The sequence below is a fragment of the Molothrus ater genome, chromosome 21 (genome assembly GCF_012460135.2).
Source record: "Molothrus ater isolate BHLD 08-10-18 breed brown headed cowbird chromosome 21, BPBGC_Mater_1.1, whole genome shotgun sequence".
In the NCBI taxonomy this organism is placed as follows: Eukaryota; Metazoa; Chordata; class Aves; order Passeriformes; family Icteridae; genus Molothrus; species Molothrus ater.
Window position 1 is genome coordinate 9,091,076 of NC_050498.2, and position 26,829 is coordinate 9,117,904.

At 45.1% G+C, this 26,829-nt stretch overlaps 1 protein-coding gene across 1 annotated transcript in view; it reads right to left on the reverse strand.

Moving 5' to 3' along the window:
• Nucleotides 1-21,054: 21,054 nt before the first annotated feature.
• Nucleotides 21,055-26,829, reverse strand: part of TBX4 (T-box transcription factor 4) — a 29,684-nt gene continuing 23,909 nt past the window's right edge. The window contains exons 5-8 of the mRNA XM_036395245.2: nt 26,076-26,228; nt 23,478-23,566; nt 22,912-23,153; nt 21,055-21,680 (exon numbers count right to left, since the gene is read on the reverse strand). Of these exons, the coding sequence (XP_036251138.1) occupies nt 21,055-21,680; nt 22,912-23,153; nt 23,478-23,566; nt 26,076-26,228 (1,110 nt within the window). The remainder of the gene's footprint in view (nt 21,681-22,911; nt 23,154-23,477; nt 23,567-26,075; nt 26,229-26,829) is intronic.

Sequence of the window (26,829 nt, forward strand, 5' to 3'; positions counted from 1 at the left end):
TTTTCACAATTATTCCTGGGCTTGTCCTCTGCTCTGAGGAAAGGACCTCCCGTGCTCTGGGCATCGCTGTGGCAATGCTGGGGTCCCTTCCCTCAGCTGGGACAGGGAATGAGGGGCTCAGCAAAGGCTGGGCTGGGCTTTTGGGCCAAGGCTGCTCCTGCAGGGCCACTCAGCTCCAGCCCTGGCCACACCTGGGTCTAGGCAGGGCTAAGGGACACGTTCAGCTCTGTCCCAGGGCTTTTAGGGCTTCCCAGATCCCTCCAGGCTCTCTGGGACACATTCCCAACCTTCCCAGGTCTAGGCAGGGCTAAGGGACACGTTCAGCTCTGTCCCAGGGCTTTTAGGGCTTCCCAGATCCCTCCAGGCTCTCTGGGACACAGTCCCAGGTGCTGGATCTGCTCCCAGTGCAATGCCCAGGTAAATGGGGTTTGCACAGGGCTGCAAGTGAGAAAAGCAGAGTTCCCAAATTCCAAATTCCCAAACTCCCAAATTCCAAACTCCCCAACTCCCAAATTCCCAAAAACTCCCCAACTCCCCAATTCCCCAAATTCCCAAACTCCCAAATTCCAAATTCCCAAACTCCCAAATTCCAAACTCCCCAACTCCCAAATTCCCAAAAACTCCCCAACTCCCAAATTCCCAAACTCCCCAACTCCCAAATTCCCCAAACTCCCCAACTTCCAAATTCCCCAAAACTCCCCAACTCCCAAATTCCCAAAAACTCCCCAACCCCCAAATTCCCCAAATCCCAAATTCCCAAACTCCCCAACTCCCACCACAGGCACAGAGCTCCAGCAGCTCCCTGAGTGCTGCCCCCCTGCCCAGGGTTGTGCTCGTGCCTCCCATCCCTTTATTTCCCCCTGGTGATTTCACAAAGGAACAAAATGGAGTTCCTGTGGCACAGAGTTTTTCCACTCACCTTCCAACTTTCCATATCCTGCTCCCATGCCATAGAGGGAACGTTGGAGCTCTTCTGCTGCCTGGACTCTAGGGGTCTGAGTTGTTAAACCTTTTACAGCTCATGTTGTGTGTGTGTGTCTCGAAATCTCAATTATTGAAGTCTAATAATTAAAATTATTTATGAAAATTCTCCTGATTTAAAGCGTGCCAGAAGCTGATGCTGAGACCCTCAAGGGTCCTGAGCATTGTTGTACCAAAAAAGAGTTTGTAGGTTTCTGTTGCTTCCAAAGAAAGTAAACCCAAGAAAACCCATAACTTTTAACTTGGTCTTAAAATCTTACCAGTCTAATTTTTCAGTCATGAGATTTCTGCCTGAAGTACTTTTCTTGGGCTATCTTTGTTTTACACCAAAACAAATATTTTGAGAAATCCAGTTTCCATTGATTTTCTTCCCCAGAAAAGCAGCTAGGAGCTAATAAAAGGAGGGGAGCTGGTCCAAGGAAAGCACTGGGGCTGCTGGAGATCTGCAGAGCTGGGCTGGGAGCAACCAGAGCTGCTGTCAATCCCCTTCCTTTTCCTCCTCTGCAAGGCACAGCTGGGCTTGCACCCACGCTGGGGCTCCTTTCCAATGGCATCCAAACCAATACTAATTTATATTTTAAAAGTAACCTAAGGAATCACCAAGAAATATATGAAATTAATCATAAAGCAAAGCCTGATCTCAGAAAAATCAAAGTGAACTCTCCAGCTCTTGTCCCAGATACATGGATGCTGCTCTCAGCTCACCAGAGCATCAGGGCTGATTTTATAGGTTAAAAATAAGAGGCTTTTAAAGCCTCTAATTGCCAAATTATTGATGTGTCTTATGGTATCTTTGTTAAGATTCCTTTGTGTGCTGCCTCTCCATCTCCATGCCATTCTTGCCATGTGTTCCTCAGTTTGTTTCAGTCCTGGACTGGTGTTTCAGTCCTGGGGTGGTGTTTCAGTCCTGGGGTGGTGGTTTTGGTCCTTGCCTGGTGTTTCAGTCCTGGAGTGGTGTTTTTGTCCTGAGTTGGTGTTTCAGTCCTGGGTTGGTGTTTCAGGCCTGGGTTGGTGTTTTTGTCCTTGCCTGGTGTTTCAGTCCTGGGTTGGTGTTTCAGTCCTGGGTTGGTGTTTCAGTCCTGGGTTGGTGTTTCAGTCCTGGGCTGGTGTTTCAGTCCTGGGCTGGTGTTTCAGTCCTGGGCTGGTGTTTCAGTCCTGGGGTGGTGGTTTTGGTCCTTGCCTGGTGTTTCAGTCCTGGGTTGGTGTTTTAGGCCTTGCCTGGTGTTTCAGTCCTGGAGTCGTGTTTTTGTCCTGAGGTGGTGTTTCAGTCCTGGGTTGGTGTTTTTGGTCCTTGCCTGGTGTTTCAGTCCTGGGGTGGTGTTTCAGTCCTGGGGTGGTGTTTCAGTCCTGGGTTGGTGTTTTAGTCCTGGGGTGGTGTTTCAGTCCTGGGTTGGTGTTTTAGTCCTGGGGTGGTGTTTCAGTCCTGGGTTGGTGTTCCAGTCCTGCCTTCCTTCACAGCAGTGTTTGCTTTCCCAGGAAGCTCCTTGGAGAACCACGGAGCGTTTCCCATCTGAGCCCAGCAGGCTGCTTGTGATTTGACACACAACAAATGGCTTTTTTTAGCTTTGATTTCATTTCTAGGCATGCTATAAATGCCCTTAGAATCTACCAAGCTAAGCCAGTGTACATTTGTGGGTAATATCCTCAAGATGCAAGTGAAAGTTGCTGATGTCTTTAGCTCTTAGACTCTCCTAAAGACTGGAGGCAGCTGGGGTGCCCCAGGCTCTGCTTCCCTGCATCCAGCACACCCTCCAGAACATTAATTCAACTCTGTTACAAATTTCCTAGAGGTGTTAATTGAAGGTGCTGGAAATAAAGGTATGAATTCTGCTTCAGAGTCACAAATGTTTTAATTAATCTCCAGACAGATTATTTTTAAGTAACGTGTGATTTGATTTTCATTTTCTCTTCATTTTATTTAAAAAGGCTTCTGCATTGTTCTTTGCTGCTGTAGTTAATCTGTGCATTAGGAGGGGCAGAAGTTAATTTATGGCATAGAAAGCATTCATGCTGCTTGGGGAGTTGAATCCATCACCCTGTGTTTATTTGTCAGCTGTTTAGGTTTCCTTCTCTTTGCCTCCCAGTCCTTTCTCTGCCACTGCTGTATGCAGTCTGAAATAAGTTCAAGCTGTGTATAGAAGTGTGTGTACACAGGTCTCTGCTTCCATTCTGGCAGCCAAACATTGACTCCTTCCTTTCTGGGGTTTCCTGAAGAATGTGACTGCAAATCAAAATGTTTGGGATGGCAAAAGTATCCAGAACCCCTGAATTATATTTGGAAATCTCAGCTTTAATACATGGCAGAGAGCCAGCTCAGACCCAGAGCCAGCACACCCCAGTGTATTGGATATTGTCAATTGAACAGAAACAATTCTCCCTCCTGCTTTCCCTTTATGTATTTGTGTGTTATAAATGATTTATTGATGGGAGACTGCTCCTGTAGGTGACCACTTGTAACATTCCTGTGGGAATAAAACTGTCCCTTGGCTTTCTCCAAATTAAACTGCTTTAGGTGTAGTGCTCATTTGCTTATGAAATTCATTTCAGTCCTTTCTCATTGTTGCCAATATTTTCTATTATTACCACAGCCTACCAATGATCTTTCTGCCTGTATAGAGTATCCTGAATACTGCTCAGGGTTCCTCCTTTCTGCAGGACTGACCCATAGCTCTGGGATGAGGTTTCCAGGGCTGATTTTGGGTTCCACTGACAGCTCAGCCCCACAGGTGCTCCTGGCTGTGTCTCCTGTGTGAGTGCCGCTCACACAGAACCCTCCCACCCTCCAGCTGCTGCGAGCTCTGCTGAGCTCTGGGAACCCCAGCGTTGCTTTCTCCCTGCAATCAGCCAGAAAAAGGCTTTGAGAGGCTCCAGGATGAGTGGCTGAGCAGGGCTGGAGCCATCTGCCCCCAGAGTGGGGCTGGAGCAGGAGGAGATGAGGAGGAATCCTCCCTTCAGGAGGGATTGTTCAGGCACAGCTGGCAGGTGAGCTCTGCAGCTGTCAAATACTCACTTGCCACAAGCAGTACATTTCTGCTCTTAATATTAAAAGTGTGTCAGAATTTCCATTATAAACCACTTATTTTGTGGGTTTATAGCTTTGCCATAAAAATACACCTTGGGTTGAGCCCTGGCACGCAGCCATTTGGCTTCTTCTAACACAATATTAATTCAGAACATCCAGACAGTGTTTTTAAACATCAGTATCTGAGAAGTTGTTGCTTCTTTTTCTCTTGAATTTTTTTTTCCTGAAGTCCCTTGTTTTCTGCAGGACTCACTCAGAAATCAAAGGTGGCCAGATGTAATTGCAACAAGAATCTGCAACATCTGGAAACCCTTTTTTGGAAGGACTGAGACCTGTGATAAGAAAGAAAGTTGTGGGGACATGTAGAGAATTGCCAGGCCAGGTGGGAAGGCTGGATCCAGACCCCCAAGGCTGAGCTGACAAGGTCTGGCTGCCATCACCCACAGAGCTCCCCAGAAAATGGCAGAAAGAAGGAAAGTCTGGGGCAGATGAAGATCTAAGCTAAAATATTCATTTTGGAACCAAAACAAAGAATCTTAGGTCACATTTGAAGCCCACAGTGCAACAAAGGATTGTCAGCCAGTGATCTCTGTGAGATGAGAAATTAGGACCAAAAACAAACTTGTCATTTGAAATTTAAGAATAATTCTGATTGGATATTTCAGATCAACTTCCAAGCTAACAAACCCTCTCCACCTGAGCTCTGGGCTGCAGGAGGAGCATGTCTGCTCCTTTCAAACCCCAGCCCTGGTGAATGGCTGGAAAGGTGGGCAGAAACTGCAGCTCCTGGCAGCCAAACCCTGTAAGTGCTTGGAAAATGAATGCTGAAAAGGGGCAATCCTAATCTGATCCCTGGCCTTACTGTACAATTAGCAAAAGTGATAATCTTCATTTGTGAAACAAGGAAAATTGGCAGCTGGGAAAAAAAAGAAAGGAAGCAATTCAGTTTAATATTAGACTTCTGAAAAAATTGGCCATAAAAGCTGTTCTGAGGCTGGCCAGGACAGAGCCTCAGAAATGTCTGGAGAATGTTCTTCAATCACTTCAGGGAATGTGAGGACATGAAGCTGAAAGTGCTGAGCTCCAGAGGAATGAGGATAAAGCTTCAAGCTTTTCTCTAGATTTGGTCAGTTTACTTTCTGAATGTATATTGGGATCTGGGAAAGAAATGGAATAAAGTTCCCTTTCTCAGGCTGCAGTTATTGGACAAGGTGGGCTGGAAAAGAATAAATTGGGCTCAAGCAGGGAGAGTGACTGCTGGCAGACACGGGGCTTTCCAAAGGTGGGGAAATTGGTTCAGAAAAGTCATCCTCTGTGAGCAAGAAATGGAGCTCAGATGATGGATAGGCTATGGAGGGATTTGGAGATCATTATGGCTGGTAATAGAGTAATACAAGCTGGAAGTGTTGTCTTACCAATGAAATCCCTGGAAATTTGCTTTAATTGCATGGCTGGGATGAAGCAGAGAATTTGCAGATAACTGATTTGGAGTGAGGAGATTTTCCCAGGGCAGCAGGCAGCCACTGCAGCAGCTGCTTGGGGCAGTATCAAAGGAAAGGTTAAACTGCTGGAAATCATATTTTAAGGGCCAAGCATTTGAAGAAACTTTTGCTGATAGATTTGAGGGGTGATTTTTTTCCTTGCACTAAGTAATTTAAATTCTGAATTTCTTTAAATGCTGAAATGCAGCAAGATTTCAGGTGACCTCCCTGCAGCATGTGATGCTGTAGTGGCTGTACTTACTCTGGCTTTACTCCAGCTTTCACAACTAATTGAAACTGAAAATACAACAGCTTGGAGGTCAACACAAGTCCTAGAGATGCAGGAAATACCTTCAGGATCCACAGAGCCTTCAAGGCTCTGCTGAATTTGGAGGCGCCATCACTGCTGGTACTTGTGTGAGCAGGGCTGAAGCCACCACAGCTGTGCCACAATCCCAGTTCCAGGGCACTGTTTGGATTCCCAGAAGTTTTTTCCAGTTAAAAATCAGTTTTCTGAATCCAATAAACACACAGGCTGCACACAGTGGTGTACCACAGATGGATTCTGAGGGAAACCAAGCCATTCCCAGCACCTCTCTGTCAGCAAGTGCTACTGGGCATGCAGGGAGTGAACTGGGATGGATAAATGAGCTTTCAACGAGCTTTGGACCTCACCCCCAGCTCTGACTGAAGTCAAATGGTGGCTGGAGTGGGTCCTGCAGAGCCAAGTTTCAGGCAAAAGAGGAGAGAGCAGCTTCCAGAGCAGGACAAGGCCTGCTGCAGCTTTAGGAGATGACTTTTGGCCCAGCACCTGCTGCCTTTTGAGGATGGGAAGGAGCTGTGCTCAGCCTGCCTGGATCAGATTAGCTCTAGATGGTATCTGGGTACCAAGTCCAACACTGAGGTGTGACCTGATGGATTTACAGGAGGCTGGAACACTCTGCAAGCCTCAGCCTGACAGCAGCTCCAAAGGCAAGGAGATCACTGGAAGTGGTGAACTGTGAGTACACAGCCAGCCAGGGAATGGCTCCACAGGCACAAGGACAGAGGCCAGGCAGGACCATCCTGGGCAGCTCCAGGCAGTGCCCTCAGGTGAAGGGGTTTTTTAAGGATTTTTTTAAGGATTACTGCTACTATTTCAGGCAGATTTTTTGTGGCTTTGTTAATATTGTAAAACCACTGCATGAGTTTGGTGAGCAGGAAACAATTTCAGTGGCTGGCACAGTGTGATTTAATATTTTCAAAAATGTTTTTGAATAAAACCTCTTGTAACTGCTGCCATTTTCAGCTCCCCATGTTCCAAACACCTTCCAGGCTGGATGGGGACTTATCACAACAAAACATTCTGTTCTCAGGAGAGAAATTCATCTTGTGCTCAAGGAACATCTGACAGTGCCTAAACCCAGAGAAGGTCCCACCATGGCTCCTCTGGGGAGGGCTGGCCAAACCCTGGCGGGCTGCAGGGGCTGGAGGGTGTGCAGGGCAGGAGCTGGGGTTTCATGGGGTGAGACAGGCTCAGCTTCATGCAGAGAGCAGCTCTGGAGCTTCACCCCAACATTGTCCCATCCAGAGCATCAGGAAAGGGCACCTGGGACAGCCAGGTTTGAGGTCTGAGGTCTGAGGTTTGATGTCCAAGTGGCTCTCCTGGGATTCTGTGCTCTTTGGGAGTTGGAGCAGTGGGAGAAGACATCAACTCCTGCTCTGGGATTCCTGCTCTGGAGTTTATTTTTTAAACAGCACAATTGTGTACAGGAAACACGTGGCTCTATCCTCCTTTAGTCTTTCCTGACATAAATATACAGCAATAAATAAAAATATATTAATTTTTGGTGTTCAGGAAGGTTATTCTGCTGTTAAATTCTCCATCTCTACTGTTGGATGAAGCAAAAGAAATCTGTCCCTTAGTGAAGGCTGTTACCATAGCATGTGGCTGGAACATAGGTGGTTTTATCCCTATTCTTTAATAAAATATTAAAATATTATTAAAATGTTAATATTTTATATTTTTATATAATTATTTAAAATAAAATATTATTAAAATATTCCTTGGGTCAGTGCATGTGAACTAAGTAATGGACTGATAATTTTCTTGCTACATTAAACCAAGTGCTGTGAAAATTTGAGGAGGTTTTGCTACAGCAGAGATTCAGCTTTTCATTTTTGTATCTAAGCCATGCTTTCCAAAATGTCTGATTTTTCTGTACCTAAACCACCCTGGGGATGTCATGTTACATTTCAGGTGTGTCACTGACATGTGCAGCAACACAGCAGAGTTACACAACCAGAAATGGGTTTAAACATTTCTTTTAAACACTGATATCTCAACTGCTGCACATCACTGGTGGCTTAAAAATGCAAGGACAAAAGCTTGGAAATTGGGTACTTATGATTAATTAGATTTTAACAGCTTTGTTTCATTTCAAAGCTGTTGGGAGCTTTCTTCCAACAGTAAGGAAGGGTGAAACACTGGAAAATCAGTCCTGTAAGATTTTCCTCAGTTTCTAAATCCTTGTTGAAGGAGCTCCCATGGAAATCCGTGCTCCTGCTGGGAGTAACCTGCATCACAGGGGCACCTTTCAGAAATCCTGAGGCAGGGATGTGTTCTCATGTACAAGCTGCTGATGTGGTTTTTATACAGTGTAAGTGCCAGGCAGGTTTTATAAACAGGAATGGGAAGGAGAGCAGGGGATGTGGGAAACCCTCCTGCAGAAAGCAGCTCATTGTCCTCAAACAGCAGACCAGGAGTGAGGAGTGCCTGATGTTGGGGTTTCTGGGTCACTGACCCCGCAGATATGTGTATATTTATATTTATTATGTATATTAATATATATCATCATACTGTAATTAATACAGATATATAATTACATATTAATATGTTATATATTATTTTATATATTAATATATGTGTTCTATCTAGTATATATATTAATGATATATCTATATAAACATATTGTCTATATAGTTATATATAAAATATTATACTATATAATAATTACATATTTTATATATTGATAAATATGTTATATGTTATATACATTAATTTTGTATGTTTTAAATATATATATGTATATATGTATATATATAAAATATATATTTTAAATATTTTATATATAAAATATATAAAAATATATTTTTATAAATAATATATCTTTATATATATAAAATATATGTTACATAATATATATTGAAATATATATAATTATGTATATATTAAAATATTTTATATATATATATATATATATATATATATATATATATATATATATATATATGTTTGTTTGTATATATGTATACACATGTATATTTATATGTACTTGAGAGGTGCTTGGACTGTGCAGTGACACAAGTTCTTGGCAGCTGCACAGAATTCAGGCAGTTTTTGGGTTGAAGTTGGCCCTGCTGGCAGAAGGTCTGAGGGCGCTGGGTGTTTCTGCTTTGTGGGACCTGCTCTGTGCTGGCACCAGGAGCTCCCTGGAGTGTCCAGCTCAGCCACATCCTCTGAATCCCAGCAGAGCTGGGCCCTGCAGGGCTCAGGGTCCATTCCAGGAATGCTGAATCCCTCAGTTCCAAACATTTGCAGAATGAGGCCAAGGACTCTGAGGTAGGAAGAGGTGTGAGGAGAGCTTTATTAGTATGGCACATATTTAACCCATAGGAAAACCCACAAATTTTACTCATTTTAAGTGTATTTCACACTTTTTGACTATTTGAAATAACCACATTTGTAAAAACTTCTTTTAATGAATAGAGCTCTTTATGTACAAAGGCAAACCCTTTTTTCCCCCCTAAATCCAGTCCTTTCAAAATACCATTTCTTTTGTAGGTCTGGCTGCTTCCCTCCTCTGTTCATTATTGCTTGCTGCTGCAGAACCCTGCAGAACTGAAACCAGGACATTCAGATTCTGTTTTATCTTAGAGGAGTTTTGCTGATCAATGCCACGTATTCATCAGGACTAATTAGACAGATAAGTAAAGGACTTTAATTATTTAATGCCAACCCCAACCAAGCTGGTGTTCAGCACAATATTTGTGTGTGAGGGATGGGAAGGAGCTGCCTGGGTACAAATTCTGGCCCCATTGAACTCACTGGGGGCTCTGCCATTTGACTGCACAAGGCAAAGGCTTCACCATTATGTTTAAAGGAAATATTTCACTGGGGTTTTCTGGATGCTGGTAAATGTGGTTTTATCTTCCTTTTCACTTTTGAATTTTGTTTACCTTACATACCCCTCAAAGTAATGAAACATAAAAAACTTCTCATCAATTCCATTTTATTCCAAGTTTGAATTGCCTCATTTTTAAATTTCTTGTGCATTCAGAGACCCCCACATGGCAATGTCTGGGCTGAAAACACAGTGGAGGGGAGCATTGGCATATTTTGTCTTGCTGTGATTTCAAGTGAATTAAAGAAACCCAGAAATGAAAACACTTCCATTTGTTTATGTAACTAAAAAAGCCCCATAAAACTGAGCTAGCAAGAATATCCTTTAATGAACACAAACCCTTTTTGCAAGCAGGCCACAAACAGGGGGACACACACACCCCCACCTCCTATCTCCCCTATCAACAGCAAATTAGAGCAGGTAAAAAACCTCCCTCTATTTGTCTTAGGAAATATCCACCACTTTTACAGGGAATTTGGAAAATATTCCAGTGGAGGTGAAATGCTGCACACAAAGCACAGCCACGGGCTGCTGTAAACCAGCCCTGGAACAAGGCATTAAAATGCCATCGACCTGCACACATAAAAACAACAAAAACAGCTATGAAAACAAATGCCTCTCAAATAATTAGGATCTTATGGCAGGGAGCAGTGTTGATCTCCATGCAGAGATTTTCTGCTGCAGTCAGAGCAGGCTCAGGCTGATGGGCTGAGGGGGGAATTAGCAGAGCATAAATCGGCCGTGCTGCTCCTGCCTGCACAGCCAAGCCCCAGAGCATCCTCCAGCCCTTCCAGCTCCTCCTGTGTGTCCCTAAAATCCCCTTTCTGTCCTCTGAAATCTCCATTCTGTCCCCTAAAGTCTCTTTTCTGTCCCCTAAAGTCTCCTTCCTATCCCTAAAGTCTCCTTTCTGTCCCCTAAAGTCTCCTTCCTATCCCTAAAGTCTCCTTTCTGTCCCCTAAAGTCTCTTTTCTGTCCCATAAAGTCTCCTTTCTGTCCTCTAGTCTCCCTTCTGTCCCATAGTCTTTGTCCTCTAAAATCTCATTTCTGTCCCCTAAAGTCCTTTTATGTCCTCTAAATTCTCCTTTCTGTCCCCTAAATTCTCCTTTCTGTCCCCTAAAGTCTCTTTTCTATCCCTAAAATCTCTTTTCTGTCCTATAAAGTCTCCTTTCTGTCCTCTAGTCTCCCTTCTGTCCCACAAAGTCTTTGTCCTCTCAAATCTCATTTCTGTCCCCTAAAGTCCCCTTTCTTCCCCTAAAGTTTCCCTTCTGTCCCCTAAAGTCCTTTTATGTCCCCTAAATTCTCCCTTCTGTCCCCTAAAGTCTCCTTTCTATCCCCAAAATCTTCTTTCTGTCCTCTAAAATCTCCTTTCTATCCCTAAAGTACTTTGGAATACTACATCCATACATCTGGTTTGTGATGCCAGGATATTTTTTTAATTGAATCTCAGGTTTTTATCATGAGCATGGGAAAGGTCGAATTTGCTGATTTTCAGGGTGAGTCTGACTGGCTGATCCAGCCAGAAATGGCTGCAAACCCCATTTCAGGTCCTGAAAAATCTGCTGTGGGTTTGTTCTCACTGCAGGTCATGTGCTTGTATTTATTTAAAGGTTTAGCAAGAGTTTGTAGAGGTTGCTGGTGTGTAAAATGCATCAAACTGTTGTATAAATTTATCCTTTAATACAATAAAATGATTCTTCAAGAGCAAATTTATCACCTGCAATGTTTGGAAATACAAAAAGAATTATAATAATAACTGATCATTCATGTCTGTGTGTTTGTCACAGCTGTTGGGGGGGTTGTTATTAGCACAGCTCAGAAAAGCTACACCATTAAAAATGTATTTGGAAGGATGTGCATCTGTGATTACATAATTAACATGGTCAAATAAATGAAAAAGGCTGCTGCCTAAGAGTTGGGCATTTCATTCTCAGCTTTAAGTTGGAATTTAATACCTTTTTTTACTAAAATAGCCTTAAATGAATATTGCTTTTCTTACATAATAAAATTACTGTTTTGATCTCCATTTTACAGACCACAAACATCAATAATTCAGGGGCATTAATGTATGTCCCCTCTGTATTTCATCTTGTTTCCTGTTTTGTCATTAGGTAACAGTTCCCCCTAAGGCACATGGGTTTAAACTTCCAATCCAGCTTGTGCCTTTCTTCCAGACCTGCAACTGCAGGCACTTTTCAAGTTTGTATTTCCACACCCAGAGCTGTGCCCATGATAAGAGCCCTGTGTGTAACACTCCCAGCCACCAGAACAGATCTTGGCACTGGCATTTCATCCATGAATCAGTTTTTTTATCTGACTTTCTGCTGGCCTGGCTTTTCAAAGTGTGAAAATCTGCGCTGCAGAGGAATTTTATGGATTGCAACCCTAATTTTTGGAGTAAAATTCTACAGAACTGCTCTGGTTAGGAAGCTTTGGGCAGAATTTTCAGGTTGCTGTGAATTGCTGTTAAGCCTGTGGTGCCTTTTGGCTGGAAGTACATCCCAATTAGTGACCCTTCCATGGAGCAGTAGCACAGAGAAGGATTTGGTTGTTTTTTTTCAAGGCAGTTGTAAATGATTAGTCCAAAGGAGCAGCATAAAACTGAGAGTCCCCTGCAGGAGTGGGCTGGAGGAAATTAAAGGATCAACAACAGAAGGGAAGCACTGAGCTAGGATTGTTCCAGGCTGCAGCCACAGGCTTTCACATGCACTCAGGAAATTGGCTCCATCAAAAGCTGAGGATGCAGGAGTGAGGATGAGGAGGATCATGCAGGTGATGGTTCTAAATCATGGCCTGAGATCCCAGGGCTTTCCAAGGCAGAGCTTTCCTCCCCTCCCCACAAAAAGCAGCATTTTCCAGGTAAAAATGGAATCTTCTCTTTATGAACCAATAAAAGCTCAGCAGAAATGTGAGCTGTAAATCTGATATAACTCAATAAATAACAAAGATTCAGTCTCCCCACATTAATATCAGCTGGATGGGGATTTTTACTGTGCTGTGCCCTGTGTTTGTGTGTGAGAGCTGTGAAAGCAATGACTGGGGAGTGCTTGGCAGCCAGGTAAAGCTTTTCCTTTAAAGTCTAAAGTAAATTCATTCTGCAGAAATTTGCATCTTCTGGGCCTGGGATGAAGCTGAAACCTTTGCTGGTGGAGCAGGAAAGGATCACAGGAGGGGAAATGCATAAATCTCCATCTGGAGCCAAGTATGCTGGGAAGGAGATGGGGAGCAGGAGTGCCAGAGCAGGCTGAGAGAGCAAAATTCCAAGGGAAAAGTGGAAGAAAGGAAGAGCAATGTCCCAGGAATTCAGCTCTTCTAACGCTCAATACTTTCATCAGGAGCAAACCACTGGAAAGCTGCAACCCAAATAAGGAAATTAGAGCAAAAATTAACAATATTCAAGGATTCAGATGTCAAAGGAAGCAGAGGAGTTGTTATTGGTGTGAGAGGTTATTGCCAGAGGGGAAAGCTCAGCATGTCCTGGGTAATTAAGGTTCACTGGGAGCACGGATCCCTTCTCCAGGTAAGAAAGGCTTTTATGGCATGGCATCTTTGCTATTGTAATTAAACACCATGGGCTATTCTGCATATGAAGTCTTAAACACTTCAGTCCTTTATCAGGGGATTTTACTGGCCAGGCATGTGTGTTCAGATGGCAAAAAAAAAACCCAGCTGCTATAAAAAAAGAAACCCAAACATTTCTTTTTATGACTCGACTTGCTGTATTTTTATATATATTGAGCCAAATTCATCCCTTGTGGAGCTCAGTTGAAGCCAATAAGGGCAGGTTTGGCCCATGTCTATATGAGAAAGGTGGTGACAATTAAAATATATTGTTTAATAATGAGAGCTATGGTAGTGAAGTGTCTTTGTGTCTATGAAATTATACACCACGACACCCAGCCCGTGTGGAGCTGGGACTAGCAAAACACATAAGGCTGGTTTCTGATGGAAAAGCAAAAGCACTCTGACTTTTATGATTATGATTAAATATCACAAAGGCATTTGAAGGAGGCTAATTTAGGTAACATCTCCAGAAGTCTCGTTTATAGTGCAGTATTTTACCATTTGAAAATATTTCTTGACTCTTTTTATATGTGGCTCTCAAGGACAGCATGACTGGCTGTTATTAGCAGTAAGTAAAAGAACAGTTTTTATTTCACTTAGATTTGAGGGACTTTCAGCAATATTACAAGAAGGAATGTACCCTATTAAATAGAAGTGAGGACAGCCTTTACCATCACTTTACACTGGCAATTCCCCCTTGTTCCTGCCCAGGCCATGGTACCAGCACATGAAAGGCACTGTTGAGACCTTGGAGAGCTGAAGATGTTTCCAGGTTAGCAGCAAACACCCAAAGCAGAGGAGTGTGCAGAGGAGTTGTGGTTACAGGGATCCTACCCAGCAACTCCTCTGTGTATCCCTGTTGTAAGTCGGGCTGGATTTCCAAGCTGGAGCTGCTGTGCTCTCTGTGCCTTGCATGCTCCTGCTGCAGTTTGGGCAGAGCTTCTCCAGAGCCAGGGTCCAAACCCCTCCTTCCAGGCTCCATCCCTGCCTCAGCTGAGCTCTGCCGTGCCAAGGTCCCCAAGTTTGGCCCAAACATTTTCCTGTTGGCTCCGGACCGTGCCAGGAGGGGAGGCTGAGGGGATCAGCAGAGATTTCCCTTGGGGAAAGTTTTTTCCCCCTGGGGTTTTCTGTGCTGGGCCTTGGCAGCTGCCTCTGGCTCCTGGCTCTGGGAACGGGGCTGACAAAGGTCACAGGAATGGGAAATATTTTGTTGAACCAAGAGTGTGTGAGGAAGGTGGAAACACCTCAGTACCTGGACCAGCAGAAAAGGCAGCTCTTAAACAGAGATATAAAATATCCTTGTTAATATCAAAATATCAAAGCTGAAGATAGAAAATATCAGTTCTAATGCCACTGGTCTTCTAAGGAGTCTCTGACCCCCAAAAATGAGAGTGGGGGGGAAGAACAGAAGAATAAAAATCCTTTTTGTTGTACTTATTACTCATTCTGAGTCTCTTTATGGAGATCTGGCCTTTGGCATCAGACTCAAACAATATTTTATTAGAAGAAAGCATGATTCATTGGAATGGTGCAGTATCTGTGGAAAGGAAAACTGGGAAGGACACAAGAGGAGCTCAGCTGTGGAAAAACCAATCCAAGGAGCCACTGCCCCACACAGGATCCCAACCCACAGCAAGAAACAACAAAAAGGAGCAAAGTATTTCCAAACAAACCTTGGAAGGTGGTGGTGCTGCCAAGGAAGGAATTGTGACCATATCAGATTGTCAGGAAGGGTCATACAGTACCTGTGGAGGGAGAATATCCTGTCCTTTGGAAATTAATAGGATTTTTTAGTGTAAATATTATTATATTTATATTTATAAAAAGAATGTTTAAATATAAATCATTATATTTATAAATACAATAATTTAAAACATTTTCTTTATATTATATTTATTAATTCTATCTATTATATTAAACACTAATTATTAAATACTAAATGATTCAATTAATAATTTAAATATCAGATCCAGACTTCTGTTATTCTCTCAGCAGCTGTTCAGACACCCTGGGCAGGAGTAAACTGCAATTTTCAGGGTGGCTGTGTCATCCATCACACTCAAACACTCCATGGTCATTCCTGAGCTGCACAGCCAAGGCTGCAGGCTGGGCCTGCTGAGGGGGACAGTCAAGGGCTGGTCCTGCTACGCTGAATCTATAAAAGTTTTCCTATTGACTTCAACAGAAATAGGACTGAGTCTTAGGATTTTGGCACGGAAACACAAAAATGGGGCTTTTCATGTCGGAGCTGCAGCAGGCCCTGCCTGACGTCAGGAATTGTTCTCTGGACAGGATGTTCTGGGAATGTTCAGGGATGTCCTCCCTGCTGCCAGGGCTGAGCACGAGCACACAACCCTGGCCCAGAGCTGTTATCAGTGCAACCTCCCAGCTAGAAGAAGAGAAATTTGTCAATTCTGCTCTCAGGACTGTTAGAAGTGTTGCTGCCCAAGCAGACAGTGCTGACATTCCACCTCATTTTTCTTGTTAAAAAGTCAAATTTCCACCAGTTTGTAAATACAGCCCCACTGAAAGTGTTCCTCAAAACTGCAGCAATGAATGGTTCAAAGCCAAATGTTTGTGTTTGCTGAGAACTAAGGAGAACGGCAACAACCAAAAAACCCGGATGAAAAATGTTGGCATCTGCCAAATAATGCTTCAAACCCCTTCCCCACCAGTATTTTCAGTGAAACAAGAACTTTGTGACCTGTTGCAGCTTTTCCTCCTCTTTTCATTCCAGTGGCGTTTCCTTTTATTTTATTAAATGAGTTTCTAATTACACAAAACCTGCAATTATCCTGATTTTAATTGAATTAGTGTTATTAGCTCTTTGCACTAATTAATCCCCTTTTTATTTCCTTCTCTCAGGACCCAGTTCCAAAGGTGGGCTGGGGCTCAGGAGGGCAACTTTCCATCCTTGCTGCTGTGAATCCTCTGGGACACCTGAGCTGGCACCAGATTCCCAAAGTGCTCAGACAGGAGCATCTGCTGGCCATGGCCAGGGAAAGGATCTGGGGGCTTGGAGGCCACAAACACCCAGCAAGGTGACACAAAAACCCAGCAAGGTGACACAAAACCCAGCAAGGTGACACAAAACCCAGCAAGGTGACACAAAAACCCAGCAAGGTGGCACAAAAACCCAGCAAGGTGACACAAAAACCCAGCAAGGTGACACAAAACCCAGCAAGGTGGCACAAAAACCCAGCAAGGTGGCACAAAAACCCAGCAAGGTCACAGAAAACCCAGCAAGGTGACACAAAACCCAGCAAGGTGACACAAACCTTCCCCTGGCATTTCCCAGTGAGGCTGAGCAGCCCATGCCAGGTTTAAATTTAATTCTGGTTTAAGCAGGACAAGGCTGGTGCTGGGAACCTGTGATAAAACCACCACCAAGCCCCAGTGTTTGACAGGCATTTCTCTCATGGCAGGGTGTGCACATTAAATAAGGTTCATGTTGGACAAGGCTTTGTGCTTTGCTTGTACCACTCCCAAGATTTCCTTTTCTTTAATTTTTAATCTTGATCCCGTTCTTTGCAGAGAGCAAATCAGTTCAAAATGTGATGTTTTCTACCAGCCAGTCACAGGCTCATGGTTTCTCTTCCAGCCTGCTTTCACAGGAATAAAACCCCTCCAGTCACACTGGATTGTCACAGTCAAGTGCATGGCACCTCCTTGGAGCAGGTCCTTAAATTAAAATATTGTGGATTTTTCTGCTGTTTAAGCAGTACTGCAGAAACATGAGTGGCCAAGGAGAGAGGAGGGTTTTTTTTAGTTCCCTCTGGCTGGAATTTTTCACTATAAGCATCCTCAGGGGAGTTCTCATCTTCAAAAGAAACATTCTTTCTATACAAGCTGCAAAAAGAATTATTTAATGACATCATAAATTAATACAGAGAGGCACAAATTTTCCAAAATGTAGAGAGAGAGAAAAATAAATTCATGTTTGCCAAAAACACCCCAGCTCTTCCAGACTTAGGCCCCTCTTGAGCCTGTGAGCTGCCAGTGATGCCAAATTGAATGGTGGGGCTTTTGGCAGGACTGAAGTTTAGCTTGTTTCAATCCTGGCAAATCTTCCTATGACTCACATTCTCAGCAAGCTGATACAAATATTTGTTCTATTTCGAGGGAAGTCCAAGCTCAGTCTGGCACCGAGTGCTGCTGGGCTCGCTGCAACCCAGCCTGCCTGGGCCAAGATGAAATTTGGACATCTCCCTTCAAGAAAAACAGAATTAAAAAATTCCCTGGGCCTTTTAGCACAGATTAGAGCACATCAATGGAAAACGGTCCTCGTGTGTATTCAGGTTTTTCTCACTTGCTAATTTTTGCTTTAATCTGATTTGAAATGGGCCTGGTTTCCCTGAGCTTGGATTGCCATCCCTGACTGCAGCTCTGGGGCTGGAAAAGCCTCCACACACATGAACCTCCACATTCTTGAGAATTAAAAGCTGTTTAAACTGCAGTAAATCAAACTGGGACACTGTAAGCACACTTGATCTCTTTTAAAGCTGTGCAGGTTGTTGGGATTTTTTGTTAGTGATGTCCCCAGTTTAGTGTTTCTGATTTGAAAAACAAACAGAGCAAATCCTCCAGGACACTCAGGGTTGCTGTGCTCTGCTTCGTCCCCAGGAATGATCCTGCTCAGCCAGGATCTCCATCAGGACCAGCACCTGGGCAAAGCAGGAGAAATCCAATGGAACCTGGCTGCCTCACCTGGGACTGGACACACAGCCAGGTTAGAAATCTTGCCATGAAAACATAAAGGGAACTAAAAAACAACCACCTCTTTCCATCCCATAAATTAATACCACCAGGTTTTTGTTGTTTGTTTGGGTTTTCTTGTTTGGGTTTGGGGGGGTTTTGTTTTTGTTTTTTGTTTTGTTTGTTTGTTTCTTTTTTGTGCTCACCTTGAGTGGGGTTTGTAATGTAAATAATTCAGTGATGTTTCAATGTTTTTGTGAAAGTCACACAGGAGGGGGATCCACTAATATCACTTTTTTTTTGCCATTTGGAAATGGGAAATCTGCTCTAAGTGGATTCCTCTGAGTGGAAAAAGATTGTCACTGGAGAATGATTCATCCCATTTAATCTCAATGTCTGATCTCTCTCCAGTGACTATAAAAGGAACCCAGATGACCAGATTAGCATATATCCAAATTTTGCACATTTTTCTGCTAACTCAGCCTTTCCCAATCAGGTCCTGTACTCATAAATACCCTGTGCTATTTTTTACAAGGAAAAGCTCATTATTTGGCACAGGGACTCCCAGGGCACTCCCTCAGCTCCAGTGGCTGCTGTGGGACAGAGCCTGGGCCCTGCCCTTTGCAAAGGCTGCCAGGTAAAACTCGCAGTAATTCCAAGATTTCTCTACATTCCCTGCATTGACTGAAAGGTTCTGGGAGGATTCTTACAGGAATTACTTTTTAAATTGCCTTAAATCAATAAACATTGCATGGATGAGCAGAAGGTACATGAAAAATGGTTAAAATAGCAGCAGTGATTATTCATGAAAAATGACATTGTTATTGTGTTGGTCACCTCTGTAAAACAGGCAGGAGATCCAGGCAGATTTTCCTGTGCAGCCTGGGCTGCTGACCCCACTCATTTCTGGGTTCCATTTGTCAGCTCAGTGTTGATGCAGTGTCACAGTGAGGAATGAAGTGAGCACTGCAGGCTCTGGGCAGTGGCACCCCCAGCCCTTCCCTCTCCCTCCCACCTTTCATTCTTCACCCCTGTCCCTGGAGTGCAGCTCAGGGCTTTGGTGCTCTGGGGACCTGAGGCTGCTTTAACTCAGTGCTCACACCAACTCAGGTGTCCCCTAAGCAAAGAAACACCTGAAAAATCCCAAATGAACCCAATGGGCACCTAAAACCCCATTGTGGAGCTTTGGGATGGTGAAAAAGGGCCAGGTGTGCACCTTGGGAAGTGGGAGGGTGGTGTAGTCAGGCAGTAGGAGACAGAAGAGAGACGAGGCATCTTAATTCACCATGGAACATTTTTATACTAATTATTGAAATGCACCCAGAGACAGCTTGTAGTAGTAAAATGACTTTATGTTCTGATATGTAAAATAAAATGTCCATGCTATGTAACAAACATTTAAAAATTCCATACCACCTGTATCTAATGTGGTTTCTAATAAAGATTTATCTGTAGTATATATGTTTTTTTGTCTAACCAATTCTTAGTTTTTACATCAAAGGTGTGTAATAAAAAAAATTTAAATAGATGTCTTTCAAAAAAAAAACCTTTGCAACATTCATTTTTATTAAGTATTTCATTCATTAAAAGCAAAGCTGAATTGGACACGTGGCCTGCATTTGTGATATATATAATTTTATATATATATATATATAAAATATATATGTATATAAATAGCTATTCAGCATGCAAAAATTGTACTGATTTCCAAAATCTGGTTACAAAATCCCCAGCAGTCACAGAGGAATTCTGCTGAGTGGCTGCAGGGGACTGTCCTGGTTGAAATGTGACCTCGGGGCTGTGCCACAGCCCCCAAGTCCATGGAGCTCCTCCTTGGCATGGATTCACCAAAGCACAGAAGCACCTCCCCACTTCCAAACCTGCATTTCAGCTTTTTGCCTTTGCCCGTTTGGGAAACAATGAAATAAAGCCCCACTGTGCAATGACCAAAGCTTGAACATTGTGCTCTTCAGTGGCACCGAGCTCCAGCGCCACCTCTGCGTCACCTGGGCGCTCGGGGCAGACACTGACCTGGGACAGGAGCTTTGTGGGTGAATTCTGCCCCAGAGGATTCCTCTGCTTGCCCAGGAGTGTCAGCCTCCTGCCGGGAGCACCGAGGGGGGAAAGGGCCTCTGGGATGGAGCCCACAGGGACACGCAGAGGGCACAGCCAGGAGTCACCCTGGGCCTTCCCCAGTGAGCACGGGCAGCCGTGAACGCACTGCTCACAGATTTTACCTGTTCTACAAATATTCGTACACTGTAAAGCCTGACAGGGCATGGGAGCTCTTCCCATGTTCCTCTAGGCCTCCTAGGCTGAAGACAATTCTGAGTTAGCTGCAAAAGAAAAGAACATAGCACAAAAGGCACGTTTCAGCTGAATACGAAAGAAATCAAGGACCAGCAAATACAGAAATTGGTTCTGGAAAGTATTAGCGACTTTTAAGCTTAAACTTCATAAATATATTGCAATAAGCAAATGTGATTCGATCAAGGGATGGGAGTCTGAAGACACTGGGTCTGTTCCTAACGCTGCAATTAATTTGCTGTTTGGCCTCGGACTTTACTCTTCACTTCTTTGCTTCCCACAGCCACGCCCGATGTCGGTGTGGGGGCAAGAAGAGACATTTGTGCATCGGGGCCTGCTCGGGCACGGCCCCCGCGCTGCCCCGCCGCTCCCTCACTGCCGGGGGGACAAATTCCAAAGGGCTAAAGAGGCGCTGCCACGGCAGTCCTTGAGCTACGCAGCCGATGGAACGGGCTTTTCCTCGGAGCTTTGGGAGCTTGTGGCTTCGTGAGCCAAGGACCGTAAAAGTGAAGCTCGTATTTTTCCCAAATAGCCAAAATTTGCTCACGGATGTTTAACATAACAAGCAAAAGAACATGACTAGCTAGGTCACTCGTTAGTCATGAGGATGGTTTCTACTGGATGAAGACACGAGAATGAATTTATTTGGGAGTCACTGAGAGCCTGATGAATCCAGCCCACTAAGAGAGGAGATGGAACTCTCTGTGTGCCTGAAGATACAAGCTCTTCACCCACACAAATCCCTCTGGAAATGCACATGTGTCTCACCGAAGTGCAAGTTACCCACAGGTATCAACACTGCCTGAACTGTCCCGGAGCAGAAGGGCGGCTGTGGCCTCGGGGGTCACCCGTCGGTCCAGTTCTCCACAGCGCCCATCCCTGAATGGTACTGCAGCGACGACTCCCGGGACAGCGAGAAGCTCTGCGAGTACAGGAACTCGTTGGCCGCGTTCAGGTGCGGGGAGGGCGCTTTCCTCTCGCACACGGCCGGGTGTCCCCGCTCCCTGGGGAAGGCCGAGGCGGGGCCGCGCTCCCGGCCCGGCGCCGGGCCCAGCTGGTTGTAGACGCTGAAGGGGCCGTTCCCCGGCGGCTGCGAGGCCTGGCCCGCCATGGCCGGGGGGAGCCGCGGCATCATGGGGGCGGCGGGGAAGTGCGGCGGGAAGGGCTGGTAGGGCACAGTCTCCATGGTCTGCACGCTGTAGCCGCTGTAAGGTGCGACTGAAGTCCACATGTTGCAGCTCAGCGGCGGCGGAGGCGGCGGTAAATCGTCGACGGCCGAGACGGCGGCGATGTCGGCGCCGGAGCCAGAGTACATGCAGGCCTCCCTGGGGGCCACCTCGCCGCAGTAGGACGGGCTCAGCATCTGCTGCTCGTAGGGCGGCGGCGAGCGGAAATAGTGATCGTCCCCCACCGAGGACGAGGCGTCCAGGTAGGAGCGTTTGCAGGGCAGGTCCAGGTGCCGAGCGCTTTCTGCAAGAGAAATTCACCCTGAGGAGCGGCTCTGCTAGGGAGCGCCCTTGGAGGCCGCGGTTATTTCACTAAAGTGGTGCCCTCTCTCAGCTTAATCCAGTTAAAGCATTTTACTTTGGGAAAACAACGTACTACATCAAAAAGACATTGTGCTGCAAATGTCAGGCTAATCCTCCCCGGCCTCAAAGCGCTCCGGTGACATTTGTCAGCTTAAGTGAGGGACTCTTCTCACATCAGGGATTACTCCACGTTCACCCCGATAAGGAGGGCCCTGACACTCCCGCACGGTTCCTCCTGACAAACTCAAGAAGTCTCTTAAAGGGTCTTATCACAGCCTGCCTTCCTGTCACTGCAAAAATGGCTCTACATTTCCCAGATATTCACGTCAAAAGCTGCAGAAATATTTCCAGATAAAGGAGCCCTTTCCCAGTGAGCAGCCCTTCCTCAGTTTTGCACAGCCCCTCTCCTCCTGTGAGGACCATGGCCCTGGTCCCCAGCAGCTTTCTGTTATTTATTAGGAATATTCTCTGGATGAATTAGTGAATTCATCTGCACACTAAACATCTGCTAAAATTACACATTTGCTTTGCAGCCCTCATTACTGGTGCTGTTAGATTCTTCATTTAGCCATGATCAGAGGATTCTCCCAGCTTAAATAAATTAGCAGGCAGTGAGACATGCAAATAGAAGGATTTTCTTCTGCTGTGCAAAATTTTTCCATTTAACTTAAAACATGCCATGATCTCATCTGATGCTGGACTAAAAGGAAGAGAATGCAGTCACAGCTCACTTAAATTTGAGAATTAGTGGATGAGAGGAAAGGGCTGCTCATAGCAAGCTCCCACAGTCCCACTGGTCTGCAGACATTGAGGGAATTGCTCCTGGCTTTGCCTTGGAAAGTGTAGAATTTTGGTAATGCTAATGGCCTCCTGCAAACAATTCTGAATTCAGGCCGATCCTAACAATGGATAATTTTCCACTGAAGCTCTGTGCCATTTGAATTACACATTCTAATTCATTGTTTCAGCTCTCTCTCAGAGTCTGAATTTACCTTCTGTGGGACAAACCCACTAAAAATTGCTCCAAACAGCAGCTCTTGCCTCCTGAACCCCAAAACACTCCAATCACAGCAGTATTGTTGAAGATCAAGGCCCAAGAGACCAATCCAAACCAAACTCACGGTCTCAGGTTTATTTTCTGTGATATTTTTCTAGCTGTGAACTCGAGTTACCTCTTCTTTTTAGACAATGGTAGAAGAGCCCTGAATCTCTCTGTGCTGTGAAGGTGTTGAGTGGCAGATCTTGAGTATCTGAAGCTGCAAACTGCATGTGAGCACCATTCTCATACTGATAATGCTGCAGGCTCTGGTGATTCCCATGGAGTGGGTTCACATCTGGCTTTGCTGACAGCTGGCCATGGCTGGACACCAACCTCTGCCTCATGATGCTTTTGGAAATTACTGGATATTCTTTGCTGAAAGAGGTGAGAAAAATTAAGGCTGGTTAGGCAGAGATCAGCATCATCAGAATTTCATCAGCAGAGTGAGGAAATATTGGTTTGGCTCCCCCAGAGCATCTCCAGGCAGTGACTTCACCCCCCTTTGCTTCAGACGATGAACTCATTGCACTGCTCTGGGTGTGGGCAGGGCTGACAGCTCAGAGTGTGTCAGGAAGGGCTTCTGAGGGATATCAGTGCCTTTGAGGCACCAGCAAACACTGCCACGTTCTGCTGCTTCTCCCAAGAGCTGCAGGCGTGAGGAGGAAGAGGAGGAAGAGGAAGGAGGAGGGAGGGAGGTACCTCTGGAGCCGAGCCACGCGCAGGTCGCTGTCGTCGCTGCCCCGGAAGCCCTTGGCAAAGGGGTTGTTCTCAATTTTCAGCTGGGTTATCTTGAACAAAACCAAGAATAAAGAATAAATGAAGAATAAATAAAGATTTGAAAGCAAATCAGAGCAGAAGTGTGGCAGCAGCAGGGCTGAGCTGGTGGGTCTGTGAAATGCAGGGTCTGGGTCTTATTCTAGGCCCTGTGTTCTTCTTCTGGACTCCTGATAGAGAGAATTTATTTGTCTGATTTAAAATGTCTCCTATGTTTCCATGTTAGAGAGCCCTGCTTGTCATGGTGTGGCTCTCCCTAATTCCCATAACAATTTTACACACCTTTCTGGCCACCACTCAGGCATTTTAGCTCTGTGAAAATCACAACTCAAACACTGTTTTATCCCTGCACAGCCCCTCTCCCTTCTCTGCATCCCATTTGAATGCTGAGGAGAGCAGCCAGCTCTGCTTTGGGATGCTTTTGCAGAGCGTTGCTGTTACTAACAAATGCACTTTTAGCAATGTTGAAAAATATCCCTTACCAAAAAACTCCTGAGAGCACAGCTGGCCGCTGTCAGTGCTGGAGGGAAGGTGGTGACATGTGAATTTAAGCAGCCTCCAGGGCTCAAACTCTTCCAGGGAAGCTCAAGCAGCTGATGAACCACAAGAAGAGTAGGACCCTTCCAAAGCCACAGCCTGACAGCAGGTTTGTACATCTTAATTTCATTTTGTTATTTAGTGATCGTGGTTTTCCTCTGACGTGAGCAGGATCAGGGCTTCAGTCCCTCCTTGTCACCTTCCCCTGGCCTCCTCCAGCCCAGGAGGGGACTTGGGGTGAGCACAAATCCCTTCCTCTCTGACCTGTGCCCAGGGGTAATCTCTATCCTCAACTTCACAATTTTTTTCTTTAGGAATACAATTATTTACAGCCACACTTCTTGCCAGCAGGAGATTTCTGAGCTAAATATAGCTCAGCAGTTTGTTTCTTCTAAAAGAAACCTAGACCAGGCTTTTAATTGTTGATGCTTAAGAGAATAAATAAAACCTGAATGGTTTTATTTATTCTCTTAAGCATCAACCATTCAGGTTTTATTTATTCTCTTAAGAATCAATATTCTCTTAAAATCTCTGAGGCTGAGATTTTCTCCAGACCACACTGAGGTCCTGGTGACACCTTCAGCAGGTCCCTGTGTCCCCAGAGGCTCCTCACAGGATCTTCACTAAAGAATTTGGGCTCCTCTGGGACGTTTTCCCTCAATCTGGGGCTGCCCCCAGCCACGATCCCCGCAGCAGAGCTGGACAGCAGTGACAGCACAAGTGTGGAGTTTATGGAGACTCTGGGAGCTTTAGGGATGAAAGGCACCATTGACAGCAGACATTTTAATTATGTATTAAATATAAGCTCTTTGGAGTCTTTTTGGTTAACCATGTTTGGGCAATTGGTCATTTTACATCAACAGCTACAACTTTTCTACCTTCAGTGTCCTAATGGGCACTTTCCCCCACGCTGCCTGACCATACCACATCCATGCTTCTGCTCTCTTTACTGCCTCACTAATTGCAACATTTTTGCAAGGACTCTGTGCTTCCAGCATCAAAGGGCACACAGGCATCCTGCTTGGGAGGAAAAGCTCTGGTCAGGTTATTGGGGAGGAAGAATTTCACACTTGTTCCTGTTCCTACAGGATTTTCCTATGAATGTGTAGGAAAGGAACTGGTACAGTTACACATGGCAGATTTCACAATCAGGGTGACAGGAGAGCTCTGGCAGTGCTACCTCACTCTGCACCTTTAGTTATGAATCTTGCTGCCCTTTAAAAATTCCAATTAAATTATTAATTATTCCTCATGCAGCAGCTGGACTTGACGATGAGGAAAATGCCTGGGAGCAGGAGCTTGTGCAAGGGCAGAGCAGTAGCAGGAAAGAACCTGAAGCCTTTCCATCCCCTGCTGTCCCTGCCCTGCTGAGGTGACACAGGGAGGTGACAATTTACTGTCCCACTGCTGTCAGTCCTGCTGGCATCCAGCCCGCAGACAGAACTCTGCCCACTGCACAGGTAACACCACCCCACACCACAGAGCAGCCCTACAGCACCCAGGTGCCCCTGACACCCAGCCAGAGCACAGAACTGACCCTCTGCACCCCCAAAGCCCCCCTCCCCAGCCCCCAGCCCCCTCCTGCAAACCACAGAGGCAGCTCCGAGTTCCGTTTTTATGGTTACATTCCTCATCTGTCTCACTAAACACACATTCTGTAATTACTGCTCACTGCAGATTTATGAGCAAGCTTTACTGGTCATTATTCCATGTGCTTTGCTGTTTGAGTGACATCTCAGCTCTGTGAGCACAGCCAGTCAGGGGAGCCAAAATATTGTACCCAGCCAAAATATTGTACCCAGCCAAAATATTGTAACCAGCCAAAATATTGTACCCAGCAGCATCCCTGCTCCTCCAGAGCTGCACCCTGGCTCATTCTCCCTGCTTAAAGCCAGCATGGAAACTTGTCTTTTAAACCAGCAGAACAGGAAGATGCTCTCTCAGAGTTCCTGAAATAAAGCATTTGTGGCCCCAAAAGCTGCCTACCTTGTGGTTCTGGTAGGAGGTGACAGAGATGAAGGAGGTCTCGGGGAAGACGTGGGTGCAGAAAGCCGTGTTCTTGGAGCCAAAGGCGTTGTTCTCATCTGCCTTCACAATGTGCAGCCGGGGCTGGTACTTGTGCATTGAATTGAGGATGATCTGAAAAACAATTGATGCCAAAGTGAGAAATCCATTCCAAAAAGAAAAGAGTCAAGCCGTGGCTGTTGGACACTCTGCAGCAGGACCCAAAGCCCGGCAGAGCTCAGCTTTAGCTTCGCTTGCGAGCTAGGAAGGAAAATTTACATTCTAGGAATGCACATGGACCAAGGCACAAAAGGTATCTGCAGCTCTGGCAAGCAGAGCTGAACTTAAAGCTTTCCTGGTAAAGTCTCATTTTCCATTGCTATTGGATAGAATCAGTCTGGCTGGAAAAAATGTCATAAGTTTTTTTTTTCCCCAGCTCACACCAAAGCTGTACAATATATAATTCACCAGCAGCCTGGCCTGTAAAGATTCCTAATAAATGCTTTACTGAGCTGAAAAATACACAGTTTAGCAGAGGGAAAAAAAACAACACAGAAACCACAGAGGGAAAAAAAGCTAGAAAGCTATTTTTCTTTTATCTGATGGTAAAAAAAAGAACCAAAAAACTACAAAGCAGCAGATTGTTTTTTCCTGCTGTTTGTGGAGTGGCTGAGTGTGGGTGGCTGGTCCAGGCACCTCTCCCCTCCTCGAGTCTTGGGCAGTGAAAGGCAGGACC